Genomic DNA, 16,558 nt, shown 5'->3' on the forward strand with positions numbered 1-16,558 from the left:
ATAAATCACAATATCACTTTGTATCTCATAAATATATACAACTATAATTTGTCAATTTAAAATAAAAAAAAAAAAAGGCAAGAAATGCCCATGTGCCGTGCAGCCCTCTGCTAGCTCTCGAAGGAGTCAAGTGCTCTCAGTTCCATGAGGGACTGTGCCACTCAGCACAAGATGACTAAATACAATGATATCACACATACTCCTTAGATACTGTTTTATTGTAGGAGGAAAACAGAATCAACACATTTTACAACTTTGAAGCATGTAACAAGTTGTAGATACTTTCTCCAGACGTTCCTGTGCCATGTTCTCTTCAGTGAATAACCTGGGGACAGCTAAGGGGGAAGATTTCAGATAAGTAGAAGCAGGGATCGGATGCTATCTGCAATGACTTTAGACATTTTTGAGAGAATAGGTATATTGCCACTACTGCTTAAATGCTGCTTAAACCCTCGAATGAATCGCTACAGAGCAGCAGTGCCCCGGGAGACTGAGTAATTAAAACATCCTGTCCAGCTTCAAGGCCTTCGGGCACATGGGACAATACACAAACCTGTGGCAGTACTAAGGACTAAAGAGCTACAAGTGACTAACTGCGCTTGGCACCCAAGGCCACACCTGGCTACAGGGCAACTCACAGGACTCCCGGAACCATGCTTCTGCCTTTTAAAGCCACCGGATGCGTGCACGATAATTTCTGAATTCAGGAGACACTAAGATGGAAATGTGTGTTTCGCTAAAGGGCCGAGAACGCGAGCCACGTGGGCCGGCCAGCCCAGCCCACCCTTGTTTCTAACTTCCCTTCTCATGCAGCCTGGAGAACACCGCGGCGAAAAGGAGCTGACGATTCACAGTAGTGAGGAAGAGGTACAGTGATGGCATCGCAGCGGAGGGATTTCTGGTAGTAAGTCTAGGGCTACCCTTCCAGAAAGAAATGCTTCGAACAGCACCCCTAGTTTCAAGTGAACTACAAAGATGCCTTCGATCCCCTGGTTTGGAAACGCTGACAGGCACTGGGGGTGGGTGCTGGCAGTCCAGTCCGCGACCTCCCAGGCAACCGTTTGACATCTCCCTCCCCAGCGGCCTGTGGCAGCGCACCCTTGGTAGTTCATTACCGTTTGAGGGAACAGGCGCCTGAGAATACAGGTGGGTAGGAAAGCCGGGACTGGGGGCCCCAGCTCATTCACAGGGAAGGGGACCCCGCGGCCACAGTGTGCATGTCCTGGGACCACGCCCTGGAGCGACCTGAGCATACAGGCTACGGATACCAGATTACCAGCGCTCACCTTGTGGGCCACCCACTGCCACTCTGGCTGGCAGCTGGGAAGTGGAGGGGGCCGCAGAAAAGGAAGGTGCGCACATGCACATCCACGACAGGAAGAAGGGAAAAAAGAGAGGGGTGGCTAGAGAAAGAGATGTATAAAAACCCTCAAAGAAAAAAACAGTCTTTGTATTTCTCAACTGAGCCAGCCCATTACTTATTTGGGGAACATTTTGGGTATTATTAAAAAAAAATTGTCACGTCATCAGTGAGCACCAAATAATCTTACAATTTTGTACTAAAACCAGCGATTTCTCTTCTCACGCTCTAGAGCTGCCGAACGATCCCTGCCCTGCGAAAGAACTGTGCGTGTGCCCGTGCGCCGCCTGTTTGTCCCCCGTCCACCACCCTCAGCTGGCGGGGCCGCGGTCCGGCCGCCGCTTGCAGGTCAGCATGAGCAGCAGCAGCAGCGGCAGGTGCCACAGGCTGCAGAAGAACAGTCTCCGCGAGCTGGCGCGGTCCGCGTCCGCGTAGAAGCGGAAGCCGAGGTAGGAGATGTACAGGTTGAGCGGGAGGGCGATGACGGGGAAGGTCCACGTGGTGACGTCCAGGAGCGGCGCGGCGGCGGACAGCGCGCCCAGGGCCAGGCAGTGGCGCAGCGCCACGCGCCGGCACAGCGCCGGGTGGGTGACCGACATCATGCAGTAGCCGCCCCGGGAGTAGTCTTCGCGCAGGCCCCAGCTCAGGGCGTTGAAGTGCGGGAACTGCCAGGAGTAGAGGATTCCTCCCAGAAGAAACGCTCCTGCACCGAGGGTCAGGGGAAGGAAGGAAACAAAGGCAGGTGGTCACCAGAGATGTCCAGAGGAGCGGCCTCCTCTCACCCCAGCCTGCCTGGCCCCTGAGGCGCTGTCTCCGGCTTCACGGGGCGCCTCCGCCACCCTTTGTCCTCCGCCTGCCCAGATGGCCCGGCTGTGGGATGCTCCCGGCCAGGCGACAGCTGGGGGGGGCGGGGCGGCCCCGGGCATCTCCCGGGAGGGCCGCCCACGCGGCAGGACGCCTAGCATCGCGGCTCCCGCCCACCCGGGCGCCTCGCGCCTCCCAGTATCCTGACCCCTACACGCTCGCCAGCACCTGCAGGGAATTCGGGGTGGAATTCAGTGCAGTCTCTGAGTGGACTCTGTCCTAGAGCTTTCAGCTCCATTTCCACCCGCTGGGCCCTGGGCGTGAGGTGCCTCAGCAAGGTGAAAGCGGAGCTGCAGCTTGGACGACACTCCGAGCCCACCGGCCTCTTCTGGGAGCCCCGCTCCCCTCGCAGGGAAATCGGCAGCCCCCAGCTCAGCACCGACATGGAGCTGGGTGCGCCTGCAGGCCGGCGCCTAACGTGCTGGCTTTATCTGTTCACCTGGCCCACCCGTGCGCCACCAGGGCTTCCCTCGCACACTCCTCTCACAAGCCCCCAAGCATGGCACAACGGCACGAGCAGGAGGCGTGCGTTAAATAAACAGAGCCAAGGAAAGGAATGCGGTCCCAGGGTAGAATGGTAACTTGTCTATGGCTTTGTCATTTTTCAGCAAGGACATAATTCCCTGAGCACCATTTAGCCCCTTTCTCCAGAACGGTTTCCCTAGCGCCCGCGTGGGTGGAAGGAAGGCTGCCATTTACTGAGCTCCTATCGTGTGACAGACACTCTCATACAGTTTGCCCCATTTACTCTTGACTATGGATTTTGAGGTAGGTTTTATAATCATTGAAGAAAAAAGATCAGATGATGGCAATTCCTCCTCCAAAAAGAGGCAGAGGAGGAATTCAACGCCAGTCTGATTTCCAAGCCAGGCTACTTCTACTGCACTCACCGAGCCACCTCCCTAAGGTCGGGCCACAGAGTGGGGCCGAGGGCAGGGCTACTTGTCCCTGTGCAGGCGATTCACACTCACGCAAAAAATGTGCAGTGAGCGCCGACTCAGCGCCGAGCCAGTGCGGAGTTTACCACCCAGTCAAGGGGGTGGGTGACATCAACCCAGGGCCACGCTGGCGAATCTAATACCACCACTCAAAACTCGATGAAGGAAAAGTGCATGGCGCAGTGAGGACACACAACAGGAGGAGGTGACCTAGTCTCAGCAACCAGAGAAGACCTCTCTCAGCTGAGCTCAAGGGAGAAGCGACCTTGTCAAGTCAGGGTGGGTGCAGGGGAAAGTGTGCGCAGAGGCCTTGGGGCAGGAAGGTGCCAGGTGTGGTCCAGTATTGGAAGATGAGTGCAGTGTTAGGAGTCATAGAACTGCGGATCAAAAAAACGTCAACTTGACTATAATAAATTTAAAAAGGAAGGTAGTGTGGCTGGAGTGCTGAGAACGACAGGGAAGGGGGTAGGAGCCACACTTAGCCTGGCTTTGCTGTTCTAAAAGCAACACAAGCCACGGAAGGATCGTAACTTACAGGGGGGTGTGTGTGTGCACGCAGGCGCGAGGGGAGGGGCGCCAGTGTTAAGTGACTCCATTGGCGAAGAACACTCCAGAGGGCCCACAGCAGGTGTGAGAGGATCAGGAGATGAGATGAAAGCTGACCGCACTCAGGATCAGGGTGGTGACAGTGGGGATGGAAAGAGGACGCACCTGAGAGGGATTTAGGAGGGAAAGGGAGAGGATGCCAGCGCAGGCGCAGGGTAAAGGGGAGGGGAAGGCGACGGAGGGATGGAGAGCAGCTCCCGGTTTATGGGTCCAGGGAGACCCGTCCACTGAGACAAGTAGGAAGATGGGGAGGGGAGGTCATGACTGTGACCCTGGGCGTGTTCAGTCTACAATGCCTTTGGGACATCAAGGGCAAAGTCTTGGAAAGGGCCCTGGCAGTGTGAATGTGGGCTGGGGTCCACAGTTCAGAGCGACTGATGCACACGTCTATTCCCAACCCCCAGCATCCAGCAGACATTATCTGTGTGTCTGTGTTTCCTACCTGAATGAGAACCCAAGAGACTAGAATATATTTCTAGGAAGTATGCAGTAATACTGTAGCAAAGGTGCTCAAACTCGACAGGAGCCGATGTGTGAAGAGAACTGACTCACTAAAAATGGTCCCCAAGACCCTTGTTTCCCAACACGGCTTGTGAACCGGCAAGCAAAGCATCAGGACTCTGCCTACCGTCTCCTTCCCCTCCTCTGGACCTGTCCTGGACACTCTGACACCTAACTGCCTCTTTCCTGGGGTCCCTGGCAGGGAACTGGGAGTTTACCAATCCACTGTGCCATCTACTCTGGAAAGTGCCGTCCTACACAGCGGGAGAAGAGGTTGAGAATTTGTAACCACAGTCCTATTTCAGGGGGATCTTTTAAGCCCCTGGTCTGTGGGGATGTTCACAAAAAGAGCGGGGGCTATTGCTAAGGCAGAACTCACCGGGAGAGAAAGCAGTCCGCATAATGCAGAACACTCTGGAAAATAAGTCTGGGGCTCTAAGGTGCCCAGGGGCCCTGTGTGTGCACATGGCGTGAGAATCAGGAGTGAGCTCCTCTCTCTCTCTCCTGTCTGTGTTCCTCAACAGCGCAGAAGCAGAGTGACGCTGGGGGCAGGCCGCAAGTCATCTAAAAGACAGAATGGGGCCTTTAATTCACATTGTCCCGGGCAGAAGCATGCTCATTTCTGAGTTTCATTTGTCAGGCAGGGCAGCTGCAGCATATCAAGGGGAACCGTGCGTCTGCGGAAGATTGAAGCAGGGTCAGGGCCACTGTCACGCGCACGGACACTTTCCTGTGGCTTCCACAAGCCAGTCAGCACCTTCTGTCTTCCAGTGTGGGAGGAAATACAACAAAGACCTGATTTTAGGTCCCCATTTCAACAGAGTTGCTGTCAAATCCTCCAAATTCATTTTTAACCTTATCTATAAATAACATATATACGTATCTTCATGTAAAACTTACATTTTAATGCTAATAATAGAAGTGGCTATTAGCTGTTGAATCTATTCACGTGGCAAACAGAGGATGGGTGTCTCCCATGCCAGGCACAATTCTGGGTGCTGGAAAGGTGGCCGCAATCAAGACAAAGTCCTGCTTACAGTCTGGGGGCGGGGTGAGGGGGCGCACATAAGCACAAGGAACAGTGCTGAGAGTGTGCAGAGAATCACAACAGGGCCCACGTGACAGGGGCGACCTGAGGCTAAGCACTGCTCAGAGAAGGACTTTCTACAGGTGACACTTAAGCCGTGGCCCAACTTGCTCAAGCAGAACTCTGTCAGACCCCCCACCAGTGCCAGCAGCTTTCTGGGACAGCATGGAAGCGGAGCAAGGGAGGGAGAGTTCCAGGATGGGGCTGGCGAGGCATCTGGGGACCAGGATAAGGAGTGGGGTCCGCTCCCGGCGCAGGGGAGAGCAGGCTGGGGGTCGAGGGACGGAGGAGGGCAGCAGATGCTGATGCCTTTTCACTCAGGTGGGGAACAGCAAGCACAGACAGGGGGAGTGTGTTCATGGCGCAGACATGAGAAGTTTTATTTTTGGCCATTTTAAGTTTGAGGTGCCTCTTAGACATCTCGGTTGAAATGCCTTGTGGCTGTCATTGGCCAGGCACAGAGGAACTGTACAGGTTTCCAGTCCTCACAACAACCCTGCCTACAGGTATTAGGACCGTCACCCTACAGCTGAGAAAGAGGAATTAACTTGCCGGATAGTATTGAGCACTGCTGGATACACAGACTCAAACTGGTACCATTCCTACACCAGTGGGTTGTTGGCTGGAAACTCAAATGCCAATGGCGTGGAGGAAGCCTTGCTGAAAGAAGAAATTGCAACAACGCATATTCCAGAACTTAAAAAAGAGGTCTGTTTCAATGACAAACAGACAGACAATGTTTTTGTTGATAGTGAGTACTCTTAGGGAAGAGGACAGAGGGAAGGCTGGAACACCCAGGTACAAGTGAAGGAGTTTACAGGGCGACAGAAGTAGACTTCTTCGTATTTTGATGGATAAATAAAGTAATCTCTGGATTTTAAAGTGACTCATATAAGAGGAAGTGTTGTTAGAGTCTCAGGGCAGAGGCCGCCTGAGGCTTTGAGCACAGTCTGTGGAGCAGATCCAAAGGGCTTGCAGAAAGACAGACAGCCACAGCACTGGGGATGCCAAGACCAAGAACTGTCTTGTCAGGAAAATCAACGTCAGCGAGAACTTGCACATGGGGGAGGGAAAAGATCTTCGGCGCTCTGTGTCTGCTTTGCTCTAGAAATGGCTGAGAAAGAGCAACCTCCACTGGAAAACAAAATTTAAAATGGTTAAAATATCAGGCCCAAATGTGGAATCTTTCTTGTCTTCCTCAAAAGCCCTCCGTTTTGTATGCTAGCCAGAGTATTTTGTTTTGTTCAATACACTTTTTCAGTTATGCTTCTGCTTAAAATAACATAATTTAAAAAATCATTTTCATGAGAGTAGCATGCTGCTTTCTGCAAGAGGAAATTGGGTGTGGGCTTGGCTCATGTCACAAATGAAAGAGCTTTAGAAATCACAGCCTAGCCTTAATGGATTGTAATCAGAAAACCACCACCCACACACAGTTCTACTTGATATGCTTCAACTGCCTCTCCTCCAATAAAAGATGTAAAACAAATTACTCTCTTCATCAAGATAAGGTGAACTAGTACAGGAAGACTTGAATTAGTCCCGGGGCTGTGTTAGAACTCACCTTCCTTGTGGGGTAAACATAAAACGCTCAGCTTACCAATTCAAAGGGCTCACCTTCCTTCCAGATAAGTGTTCCGTTCATCCCCTCAGCCTCGCTCCCCCAGGCAGTCTATTTTCGTGGGGCCCACCTTCTATGACAACAAATCTTGACTGTGTGCCCACTACGGACAGGCACAGCCTCTGTTCTCAAGGTCCTCTGCTGGAGTCTGGCCGGGGAGAAAGACAACACAAAGGGATCACAGCCCATGGTGAAGGCCACCTGAGGTGCAGGGTGTGTGGGCAGTACACAGGAGGAACACCTAATTCAGCCTCGAGGAGGTCAGGGAAGGCTTCCTGGAAGAAAGGGCTTGTAAGCTGAGACCTGAAGATGGTCTCTGAGTTTTCTGCTTCTATCTTCCCATTTTCTTACCTAACCCTGAAGACTCTTTGTACATATTTGGTTTAATCATATCTGGAATAAATGCCTAGTTCTTTTCTGTTATCAAATACTTGCTGGACTATGAAAATATAAAATACTGGAAATCTATGAAATAGGCCTATCTGTGGGTGTGATTCTCCACAGTACAGCAACTTCCTCAGATCTCGATGCCACAGGATAGCCAGGTGTCCAGGGCATCAGTGATTTCCCTCCATACACAGAAAACGGAGAACTGCACACCTACTGTGTGTGAGTGAGAACAGCTAGAGAGAACCCTTACCCAAAGGCACCCTGCTCTGATTAGGGGGACATATTAGGTGAGGCAAGGCTAACCAATGTCTTTCTGGTGACTCTCCGAAGGTACATGTATTTTTAAACTCTCTGAAAACATCTATCGAATATTTCTGTAACATACAGACTCATTTCCACCTGTGCCCATGGCCAGGAACACTCTTGTCCACAGCATACCTCCATCTTTGTTGACAAACAAAACGAAGGCCGTTCGAGCTAAATGGTATCCTAACAGAATGGAGACAAAAGTCCTCAAGCTTAGAGCTCTGCCTCTGTCAGTTAAAATTCCCTTTGGAATGGAGTTTGGTGACTTCTCCGACTGCCTAGTGGGCACCTTCCCGCCCCCACCCAAACCCATTGTCATTTGCCATCCACACGTGGCCTTGCAAAGGACAAAGAACCCCAGCTCCAGTGAACCTTGGCGCTGGGTTTGGGAGGTCTCCCCCTCAGGACGACAGGCTTCTCTCTCAGCGTGGCCCTCAGAGGCTTGTCAGTCTAGGACTGGCTCTGTTTGTGCTTTCAGGGTGATAAGGTTGTGCAGACTGGGGGCTAGCTGGGGAAGCAGAGCCAAACCCAGAGCTTCAAGTCACAGATTCCAAAGCCTTTCTTTTGAGGGTAAACACAAAGGGGCTTGTGAAACAGATCAGCCTCGACAGTGCAATAGACTTCTATGGCACTGCACATAAAGGGAAGAGGATGTGGGGCCAGTTTATCAACTGCACGGGCGGTGAAAGGGAAGATGAAAAGTCCTCTGGAAATAGGAAATAGAGTAGGCAATAACTGCTTGCCCTTGAAGAATTCTTCTGCAGTGGCTGAGGAACAATGGAGAGGGCAGGGGGCGGGAGAGAGCCAGACCCCCCCTCACCTTGCTGTGCCGAGAGTCCCGGTGGGGAGGTCTCATTTAAAGAGAAAGACTTGGGAGTAAAGCACACACAGAGCTGACTCTGGAAAAATTGCTCCCCTCCCTTTTTCTCTTCTTGCCACTTTCCCGGAAGGAAGTTTCAAGCATCTATGGACTCTCTCAGAAATTCAAATGCTCTCTACTCCCTTAGCTCACACTGGAAGGTCTTTCCATCTTTATCACCCAAATATTAATACATTCGTCGAACAGTACTAATGAAATGAGCACTCTGCACCAGGCTCTGGGTCTACCACAGGCTGCCCTCCCAAGGCCCATCCATCATTCCACCCAGGAAGGCACCGGTTAGCTCCCTGTCAAACGCTCGTGATCAGCTACAGTCAACGCAGCACCACGGACGAGACCTGAGTACATGTAGTACCAAAGTTTGCCTCCAATCATACCACCAATCGGGGGTCTAGCAACATATTTCTAGTGCGTTCCTTTGTTTCTGGTCTTTGAAGAGAAGATAGTGCTCTAAATATTGTTTGTTTGCTAATATTCCCATGAAAATGTTCCTTGTTTATTTTGTCTTTAAAAATATCATTTACCTTACACTGGAGCTTTAAGGCTAGTTATGGCAAAATCTCATAACCAAATGGACACAGGTACTCATTTTCGAGTTTGATTTCAAATCGAGGCAGTATTTTAAAGAAAATCTTTAAAAGTGCTTGGGTTAAACAGTATGGGGTACTTAGTAAGCCTTCAATAAATATTTGCTGAATGAATGAGAGAATAAATTCCCTCCATTTGACTCTACTTTCTCATCTGGGAATAAAGGAGGTAAATAAAGTGAGACAGTATTTAACATTTGTAGTTTACCAGCTAAGGGTAAAAAAACTCATTCTCTTTTTTGTTACTAAAACCATCCATCTGCCAAATGTCACTTCCTGATAAGAGCCCATTTCTAAGTCTTCATTTGTAACTAAATGTTGGCTGACATAATTAATGTTTGCGACACAACATTTGAATTACAAACCAAAGGCAATTGACAAATCAGCTCTACAAGATGGTCATTATAGAGGCCTGTGCCATAAACTCCTGAGACACAGGATTTATTCAAATTTAGGAAAATGAAAAAAAAAGGATCTGAGCCTTTCTAAGAAATGAAGGTGATGGGAAAGAGAGGTGGCCTTGGCAAGAAGGAGGGGGAGGGGGTCTACCCCAAAGCCTCTGAGATACACTAATAGTCTCTGGAGATAAACACTGTTGAGAGGCCTAATGCGAGTGGCTCCAGGCCTGCTTGGAGCTGGAATGTGGCTGGGCACTTATCTGCAGTCTCCCCACCCCCCAGGGCTCCTGCAGGTCACTTCTGTCACTGCCGTACCCTGTGTGTAGAATCACACCAAGCGCTTCAGTCCCTAAGACAAGCTAGCTGGACCAGGGACCAAAAAGCAGCCCTCTCATTCTGCCTTCCTGAGTTTTAGTTGGGAAGCATTTTTAATGTTTCCTGCTAGGAGCAGTTAAGCTTAATAATAACAATCGAAAAGGCAAGGTAATTAGGCAGGTGGGAGGAAAAGGGCTAACTCTGAGGCACAGAGGAAAGTGGACACAGGTAAAATCCCATTACAATGATTACGTTTACAGACAGAGGACTTTGTAAAACAAAGTCATTTCCTATGCACAGAAGCAGCCAGGCTGCAGAGCCCTTGCTGCCTTGATCTCATGCCACAAAGCGCTGTCTGGGCGGGGCCCTGTGTCCTGCCACACAGCTCTGAAGCAAGCATTAGCCGAGAGCTGCCGGCCTGTGACCAAGAGGAAAGCTGAGCTATTTACAGTTCACTGTGCGGCTGTAAAATAGCAAATATCAAGAACAATTCACATTTGTTTAGCTTTTACATTTCCATCTGCTAATCTGTTTAGTTTTCCTCGGACTCCTCCCCCAGCCCTACCTCACTCACCCCACGCTAGATCACCTACTCTGCATCCACACCACCCACCGGGACATCTAAAACAGTTCTTCTCACTATCTGATAAAAAAAATCAGAACCCCATGGGACATCCTCATACTTATTTTATGTTTTATGTCTTCACAGGAGGAGGGGAGGCAGCGCAATCTCTTCAGTGCTCAAGGCCCTCTGGAGTCGTATCTGGCCCTGCTCTACAGCCACCACAAAACCACAAAAAGGTCCAGCTGCCAACAAGGGGAAGAGGTTCTTCTGAACCAGGTACATTTTCGTGCTCCGTGGCTCGCTCTGATCAGTAGGCTGCTTACCTTTATATATCCCTCCTCCCAACCAGATAGTTCTTTGGGCCTTTAATACACGAGGCCGTGGGATTTCCATTTCAAATACTGGCCGAGCTGCTGCCTCTCCAGTCTTGACTACCATCGACTGAGCCCCAGGAAAGGCCTGTGCAAAGGCGTACAGTCGGGGGCTGGGTGCTAAAATGCTGGTGCTGGGTATTTCACGTCCTGGCTCCCTGGGTGGAGCAAGGAAGGGAATACGATGAATCGGACACACCTCCCTTCAGACACGTATCCTTCATCCCTTGCCCCACTTGGAGGTTTGCTGGTACTCACAAGTTGCTCTTGCAAAGGATGATCAGACTGATGCTTCACTAAATTCCTAAAAGAGGAAATCTTGATAGGGAGGGCAAAGGAGGTAGGGGCAGGTCTAGGACAGGAAGAGCCCTCACGGCAAGGGACTGAGGGGAGGAGGGGATGGGAGGTGAGAGAAGGCACCCGCAGTCGGCAGGACAGTAAAGGCAGATGCCAGCAACCTGCTGATCTTCCCACATCATGAGAGAACCCGCCGCACACGTCAGTGAAATAACCCTGGAAGTGTGACCAGCTGCTTTCCTGCTTCAAGCGCCGTGGGTCTTTATCATGCTTGAGTGAAGTACAAGTCCTCCACGGGCAGCTCACTTTAGCACGCGTCCCCACTGTGCACTGTACTTACTGCTCTCTGGCTTCCAGGCCGCTGAGCCTTTCCACTGCTCTTCCCTCTTCCCGAGAGCACACTCCCCTCCTCAGCTACACTGGCATGACTTAATTCAGAAGTCATTCTTCTTTCTCCAAAGTCTTCTTGGACCCATTTAGGGAGGTGAAGGGTTTGCCCTCTGGAGAAACCCTGCTGAAGCTCTCAGATCACTGAGTTATCTGACTGCCTGTCTGCCTCTCCCCAGAGATGCCGAGACGTGATTTCCACGAGAACAGGCACTGGGTTTTTGTTATGTTTGTATCTTTTAGTGCCGAGCACACAGACACCTGCACAATGAAGTGATTCTGGAGACCAGTTAAAAAGGTGGCAAACCCAGCAGGCCGCAGTCCCAGCTGTGCAGGTGATGGGTGGTCACCAGCCTCTCTCGCTTCCTGGTATCTGTACCCACCTCACCTGTGGCCTCTTTCTCTTCCTTACTAACAGGATAGTTCACATAGTATTCCAAAGACTTCTTGATTCACAGGCCTCTCCAAAGTGATCAACCTTTGGTGGCTGAAAGATTAAATGCTTTGAAGATACGACAGAAGAAAAAAAAATCCCTTTCTTGGGCATTTCTTCTCAGAAGGGCTCTTTCCAACCCACGTGTCCCCTAAGGTAAGAACCCAGACAAGAGATATCATCTCTGTGGATACTACAAATGACCCCAATTAATACATCTCGAATAATACCATCTGCCCAGGCCCTCTGCTCAAATCTCTAGGTATTTCCAGGGTATTCTGATGGCTAGAGTTCTTTCTGATTCTGTCTTTGCAGATTGGTGGTTCTTAAAGTGTGGTCCCCTGAGCAGGGGCATCAGCACCAGCTGGGAACTCGTTAGAAATAAACATTCTCAGACCGCACCCCAGACCTGCTGAATCAGAAATGCTGGGAGCAGGGCCCTGGAATCTGTGTGAATCTGTGAATCACCTCCAGGTGATTGTGATGTACACTAAAGTTTGAGAACCACTGTTTTAGACATCAGTGAGACCACAGGTACAGTCTCACACAATGCCTTGTTATTTAAGGTGCATACTTCTGCAAGGAAGATAGAACACAGACGCATAAGGATATCGACCTTTCCTTCCAGGCAGTACTATCTAAGTGAACTTTCTGTAATAATGGAAAAGTTCTACGTCTGTTAATATGGTAGCTACTGGCCACACGTGGCTTTGGACATTTGAAATATGGCTAGTGGGAATGAAGAATTGAGTTCTTACGTTTACTTAGTGTAAATAGCTAAATGTGCCTACTGGCTACCATACTGGACAGTGCAGTTCTAGAAGATAACTAAACTACAGAACCATATTCAACCCAGTTCCTAAAATCCCAGCAATAAAAATCTTCAATACATTCTCTTAGACTCTGTCATCTGTAAAATGGAAGGTACCTATTTGCTGATTCATTCATTCAAATATTTACTGTTTATTTAAAATTTACTCTATCAAATTAAAGCATTATGTAAAGTAATATTAATTATTCTTTCTGTATAATTTTGTAAGGCTTTAGACATATGGTTCCATCTGATTTGATCTGTGATAAATTAGGATTCTGGGGGCAGTAAACCATGTTTTTATTATGTGCCTTGCAATGTATCTTTTAAGATTTAAAGAAAAAAGATATACATAATAAAAGCCAACCTCAAAAACTGCCAAGAGGACTTTTCCTTGTGGTTATACAAATCTTTCAGACTGCTCTGTTTTATACCAAGTTCTGTTTAGGTAGATAAGGGGTCTCATTTTCCAAAACAAATGCATATTTTCATTCTGCTACCTAAACAAGAACGGCCTACCCATAGCCGTCCATCATTAATGAGTTTGTATACAAATGGTTAAGTCTGGATTATAGAAAGACTATGTTCAATTTTTTAAAATTTTTTATTTTGACTATTAACAGTTTAGCCAAATCCAGACTGTCCCAGAACAAATAAGGGCTCCTGTCCGAATGTGCACTCGTAACTGGGGACTTCTGCAAAGCTCTGTCTCTCTCTGGCCTCTGGGTATGCAACTCTAGTCTACACAAGCTGAGGCTCAACCACTTCACAAGGAAATTGCCTGGAAGTGTGACGTGGGCCTCTGGCCTCAGCAAGACTCTGCAAGACAGTGGTGACCAAGTTCTCCACGGCCTGGATTGGCCTGTCCTCACCAGCCTCCCGTGATGCCTGTCCCGGAGGCTCTAATACTTGGCCCTGTCTAGGACTCCCCAGAGAGAAAAGATAGTTTTGGTGTCCTGTTTCTTTGTGCCAGGTTCGAGGAAGCTGAATAGGGTTCGGGCACTCCTGGCGGGGCACGGGGTGTCTCCACCAGACAGACAGGCAGCGGCTCAGCATGGGCTTCCAAGTGCCGAGGCAGCGCTCCGTCCTTGAAGCGGGAGCACGCTGGAGCCCGCAGCCCAGGGGCCCTTCGCTTTCTTTCATCATCTCCGCCCCGAACGTCTAGGCCATCACTACAGAGGCTTGGAGGGCGACAGGAGGAGAAAGGTTAGCTGGGTTAGGGGACAGGTGGGAGGACAGAGGGAATTTGGGTCAAGTCAGGCTGGGGGCTCGAGCAGAACTAAGGAGGAGGAGTGTGACGGGGAGCTGGCGGGTGTGCTCTGTGCATGTAAACTACGCACCAGGGTGAAAACTCAGGCATCAACAGGCCCAGGGATGCCAAGCCCAGGCTTTCCACCTTCTCCTCACCCACAGACCCAGCGCTCCTTCCCGCCAAGCCCGGAGGCCCCCCTGATGGTCTTCAAAACAGCAGCCAGGGAACGAGGCTGAAATGCTCAGAGTTTGCAAACCAACAAAACGTGACCCTTCCTGACCTGGGTTAGTCCCCCACAGTAGGAAGGAGACTCCTGAATAATAGCAGTAGCACTGTGGACCCTGAGTCGAGCCCTTACCACGGTCTAGCACTTTAAATATAACAATCCATTTCATCCTTGCAGTGACTCCACAAGGAGAGGCGTGACTAGCCCCATGTGGGGGTTGAGGAGACTGGGGCCGAAAGAGGCCACGTCTGGCTGTGAAGGGCACACAGCTGAAGAGGGTGGACTCGGGCTGCCACTGTGGGCACTCTAAGCACTCTGCTGATACTGCCTCCCACACAACGGGACTCTGCTTTCAGGTTTATCTCAGAGCAAACGAGCACAGAAGTTTTAGAATAGTATATTTGTAGTTTCATTAAAATCCGACATTTACAGGATATTAAACCATTCTAAGAGACAATCATGGTATAGGTGTAATCACATTTGTAAGCTTGCCAAACCGGAGTATAAGAGCTTTTATGAAAAGTTTCAGAAATGTGGCTTACAGGGTAATGGTTTATGGTCAACTGCCTTTTGATCTCTCATGTGAAAAATATGTACTTACATATATTGCAGGAAACCTCACCACTTCCTTCCTAAGTGTTGGTCAAAAATACTAATTACTTGACTAATTAGACTGTGAAACTTCCCTTACAGATGGTAAAAATGAGCTATTTTCACCCCACAAATTTAGTTGTGACATACCACCAAAAAAAATGTAGAAATCTTTCAATGGTTTTATTGTAGACAGCATGAACAATTTAAGCAAATCGTATAAAAATAAATTAGAAACTAATGAAAATAATCTGTTCTTTCATAAGAGGGGGAAATAACTCCAGTTCTAAGGAAGCAAAGAGCTAACCAAGGAGGTTTGCCAACAAGGTGACACCCCTTTGACAGGAGCCTGGAAGCCAGGTCCACATGCCTCCTCCATGGACTGGGACATCCCAGTGAATTGGTCGGTCCTAACTTGATTTATGATTTTCATCATGATTTTCAGGGTTTCCTTTGATTTTCCTTTGTTTTCTTTCAGACATTCCCTTCAAGGGAAAGCATGTGCCATGTTCACCTGCCAGCCACGATGACACGGACTGCCATCAGCTCTGCACGTACAGTATTTCAGAACGCCACATCAGCACGTTGGCCAAAAGAATTAGCATGGAATAAAATGGAATCTAACCAAGTACTGCAGCTCAGGGAAGGAAACACCTCCTTGACTCGTGGCTGCTCACATGAGATTCCACACCAAGGGACACTCACCAGCATCCAGGCTGCCAGTGGCCGCTGTCCAGCCCATGACAGGTGGGATGGCCCCAACCACGGCTCCGACCCACGTGTTGGCAATGCTGATCCTCTTCAGTGGTGTATAACAGCAGGTATACAGGAAAATGTTGAAGACCCCCAGGGCTCCTGTGAGTGGATTCACCCCCCAGGTCAGAAGGGCAACTCCTGGGACAGCACAACAAGTGGCAAAGGACACAGCTAGCAGTGGGCTGGAAAAGAGCAGAGAACACCAAGCCATCATTTTCAGCTCAAGCTAATCACACGGCTGAGAATCAATCAAAGCCAATGAAGTACGAATAATCTACCTGGTCAGGGAAGGGACTTCTTCCTTGGTGTGGGAATCCTCTTTACAAAACTTAGAATAAGGAAGGGTTGTGTTTTGGGAGCTCTGGCTGCTGCTCTTAATTATGCCAGCCGGAAGTGAAGGATGGAGTAGCTCAGGGTGCCCTGCATTTGAATATAGGTTCTGTCTCTTCCTGGCTGTGAGACTGCCAAGACTTCACTTTGCTCATCTCTACAAGAGAGATTATTAATACTCTGCCTCACATGGTTGAAGTAAGGACTGAGACGATGCCTACTTTGCACGGTTTTCCATTTTATAGTTAATGATAAGTAAGGGATAGTCTACAATAAACAATTTAGAACACAATACTCAATACAAGATTCAGGCAAAAAATAGTATTTTAATTCTGGAAGCAGTTCTACCTATTTATTGATACTTTATTTTCAAACATCACCTGATTAGCAATAATGAACAACAAAGGCGTGCCTCAGCGGGTGCCATCGTTACAGGATCTGTAATAAATCACAGGCGCGCATGGCACCAGCTCCTGACCATAGTGAGCACCAGGTGGCTGCTGCCTGGTGCCAGGGCCATAACTTGGTTTATGGACTTGGGATTTTGAAGAGGAGGACTCGTAATACTTCACATGTAAATGAAAACTGTCAACTAAAACTCTACAGTGATAATGATGATTATAAGCCTGTTTCTCAAAGAGCCCACTTTTTAAAGTAGACTTTGTGTGGAACTTGTGAAAGGCTTT

The 16,558-nt window shown here is 49.2% G+C and overlaps 1 protein-coding gene across 1 annotated transcript in view; it reads right to left on the reverse strand.

The window, feature by feature from the left end:
* Positions 1-292: 292 nt before the first annotated feature.
* The window catches only part of LOC105816119 (protoheme IX farnesyltransferase, mitochondrial), a 136,181-nt gene continuing 119,915 nt past the window's right edge, over positions 293-16,558 (reverse strand). The window contains exons 6-7 of the mRNA XM_012651445.1: positions 15,492-15,724; positions 293-2,063 (exon numbers count right to left, since the gene is read on the reverse strand). Coding sequence (XP_012506899.1) covers positions 1,672-2,063; positions 15,492-15,724 — 625 coding nt within the window. The 3' untranslated portion in view covers positions 293-1,671. The remainder of the gene's footprint in view (positions 2,064-15,491; positions 15,725-16,558) is intronic.

This window comes from Propithecus coquereli, unplaced genomic scaffold, assembly GCF_000956105.1.
Source record: "Propithecus coquereli isolate 6110/MARCELLA unplaced genomic scaffold, Pcoq_1.0 Scaffold355, whole genome shotgun sequence".
Classification (NCBI taxonomy): Eukaryota; Metazoa; Chordata; class Mammalia; order Primates; family Indriidae; genus Propithecus; species Propithecus coquereli.